This window comes from Dipteris shenzhenensis, chromosome 2, assembly GCF_047967505.1.
Source record: "Dipteris shenzhenensis isolate YYH24624 ecotype China chromosome 2, Dip_SZ_1.0, whole genome shotgun sequence".
Taxonomy (NCBI): domain Eukaryota; kingdom Viridiplantae; phylum Streptophyta; class Polypodiopsida; order Gleicheniales; family Dipteridaceae; genus Dipteris; species Dipteris shenzhenensis.
This window is the reverse complement of record NC_141597.1, coordinates 37,559,557-37,562,467: the sequence shown is the minus strand read 5'-3', so window position 1 is coordinate 37,562,467 and position 2,911 is coordinate 37,559,557. Positions and strand designations below refer to the sequence as shown.

Sequence of the window (2,911 nt, the reverse complement as noted above, 5' to 3'; positions counted from 1 at the left end):
TGCAAACAGCATAGACTTGCTGTTACAATGTCATGGGCACCTGATGAGAATGTTGACCATTGTGCATGCACAGATGCATACACACACACAAGAGGTATACATCCATCCAAATCTCTTTTACTTCATCTCTGAGCTTGAGCAATGAAGATCAAACTAACAAAGGTTTCCACAAAGGGAGAAGAGTAACCAAAAATCAGTTTAAAATCTTTCATCCAAGCTACAACTGCTTGTGAAGACAAGACTATTCTATGCCCCAACAAAAGTTAAGCGATTGTGCTTTAAAAACATCAAGTATGAAGCTCCACATTATCAGCTTGTGTGGTAGAATTAAAAAAATTTACTCCAACAAATGATGAAGAGCTTGTGAATCTCATAATGTGAAACAAAATTAGAAGTGGACTTTTTTACAGGTTCCCCAAGTAAATTCCTCGGTAGAAGGTAATACACATAAACTGATAGCAACACATTTGCCACCATTCTAATATTTTGTCTGATAGAGGAACCTGGATGCCTGCTACTATGTGCCATCACTTAAAGGCGCAACATGTCTGATGTTAGTAACCCCAAACCTTCAAATATCATCATGGTCGCCCACTGTGATGTAGAGTCATATGTCTCAGATGCTTCTCCAAGCAAAGTGCATCAAAATTTGCTGCACCATCAAGTGCTAACAGTATCGAGTGTCAAAAATCGAACAAATATACTACCGAAGCTTGATGATCTCCTTAGCAACAATTCCACAAATTTCAATGGCTAGTGGCAAGTGCCGTAACAAAAATGCCTAGCACAAGAAAAGGCTGTGCACTTGCCTGATACTTCACATCATTTTTAAGTGGGTCCTTGAGGAAGTATTGAAATTGGAAAAACACCTGCGGAAAAATAAGCCCAAGCAAAACAAGCCCATAGTAGAATTTGCCTGTTGCGAAAAGATAAGCTGCCACTGATAGCTGAGTTATATCGATAGAGCCAGCACATATCCACTTCGCAGTGTCAACACCAAATGCAACTGGTAATGATTGCAATCCCATGGCCCGATCTCCTTCAATGCTCTTGAAGTCATTTACAATAGCTATACCCAGCCCGGCGATGCTATACAACACAGTTAAAACCATGACATCTGGCCTGAGTGTTCCAAATAAGGACTGACCAGCCCACCATGGCAGACAGATGTAGCTTGATCCAAGAGCGAAATTCCCTATCCATCCGTTCTGCTTAAGCTTCAAGGGAGGGGCTGAATAAATATATGACAGAAAGGACCCTCCAATAGCAATACAAAGAACCGACGGAAAAGAATGTCCAGCCCAAACATCCAAACCGTAGGCCAAGCCGAGTCCAAGGAGAAAAAGCGCCCAAATCTGCACGATTACTTCGGTCTCAGAAATAGCCCCTGACGGAATTGGCCGATAAGGTTCATTGATAGCATCAATTTCGCGATCGTACCAGTCATTCATAGTCTGAGTGTAACCCGTCAGGCAAGGTCCTGACATAAGCATGCAAACCACGGACTTTGCAACATCCTCAATAGTCCACTGGAAATTCCCAGAAGCCGCAGCACCACAAACCACTCCCCAAATCAAGGGTGCCCAAGTGACAGGTTTCGTGAGCTGAAGCCTGATTTTCCACTTATTCGTCTCAGCTGCCGCTCCCTTGATTCCAAGTAGTTGATTCAGGGCCCCTGAGCCATCACTTTTTCCGGGAGCGGTATCGGGAGCCTTTGTTTTGACTTCATCTGCGCCAACATCAGCTGCTCTGATTCTAAAGCAACGTTGAACAGAGCGCTGAGGGGAAGTAAGGGGACGGAGGGAAAGGCGATGGTGGTGAATACGGCGGGGGAGAGTCCAAGCAGGAGCTGCAGGAGAATGCTGTTGGAGATGGAGGAGGGAGCTGGTAGCCATAATAGCCATGAAGAGCTTGTGTTTTCTATGCTCTAGAGTATTGGGCATGTCTTCTTCTTCTTCTTATCATATTATTGATGAGATGAGATGAGATGAGATTGAGGCTCTCTTCACACCAGCACGTGGTGTCTTGTCCCCTCGGATCATGTAACACCTGTGTAACCTACGAATACTGAACCCATGTCCCCTCGATCATGTAACGAGTACTGAACCCGTGCTTTACACGAGCAAAGATGCATGCATGACCATCCTCAACCACTCCCCATATGAAGGTGGATCTTTGATTCTTAAATTTTGGACAAGTCTTAACCCATGGCTCTGAGACCTTCCATCTCCTCCTTCCTCCCAAAGGTCTTAACCCATGGCTTTGAGACCTTCCATCTCCTCCTTCCTCCCAAAGATGACCTTCCATCTCCTCCATTCCATTGACCTTCTATCTCCTCCTTGCCCCTAAAGTTGCCTCTTGTCTTTCCACCTCCTCCCCAAAGCCTGCCTCTTGTCTTTCCATCTCCTCCCCCTTCCAAGCCTCCATCCAAGAGCTCCTTCTTTGTGACATGTGGCAAGCTCTTCTCCTCCAAGCTGCCACGTGTCCCCTCTTTTTGTTTTTGGTGTCAGTGGTTAATAGGTTAAAGATGGTGTTCAAACAAAGCACCGCGCCACCCAATTGCACGTTTATGGCACAATATGCTCGTACGTTTGTAGGTCTATAGTTATCTGTATCACAATGCCGCAGGGCTGGGCCCAGATGCCATGTTGAATGAGTTTCAATAGATCTTTACCATGAGCTATCTCTTCACCTCAATCGGGGCTACGCATGTCTATTGGATGGTGTGAATGCCATAGTTTAGCTGCTTTCGTCTGACTGGACGCGGTTGATCGATGGAATGAGTGCATGTGAACTCAGCCTGAAAACGGAGGTGAAGCTCATAGAACAGAGGAATTTATTACTTATGGGAGAGAGGCAAGGAACACCCTCCAAAATCGTAAGATTTGTTGGAGGATGTTCCTTTCAATGA

At 45.2% G+C, this 2,911-nt stretch overlaps 1 protein-coding gene across 1 annotated transcript; it reads right to left on the bottom strand.

The window, feature by feature from the left end:
• Positions 1-348: 348 nt before the first annotated feature.
• On the bottom strand, positions 349-1,915 carry G4 (UbiA prenyltransferase family protein). Its single transcript, XM_087395238.1, has one exon. It carries the CDS (start codon positions 1,902-1,904, stop codon positions 747-749), a length of 1,158 nt encoding a protein of 385 aa, XP_087251364.1. The 5' UTR covers positions 1,905-1,915; the 3' UTR covers positions 349-746.
• Between the last annotated feature and the right edge of the window lie 996 nt (positions 1,916-2,911).

Excerpts from the sequence above, each read along its gene's own strand:
- G4 (XM_087395238.1), bottom strand. The coding sequence starts at position 1,904 with ATGGCTATTATGGCTACCAGCTCCCTCCTCCATCTCCAACAGCATTCT.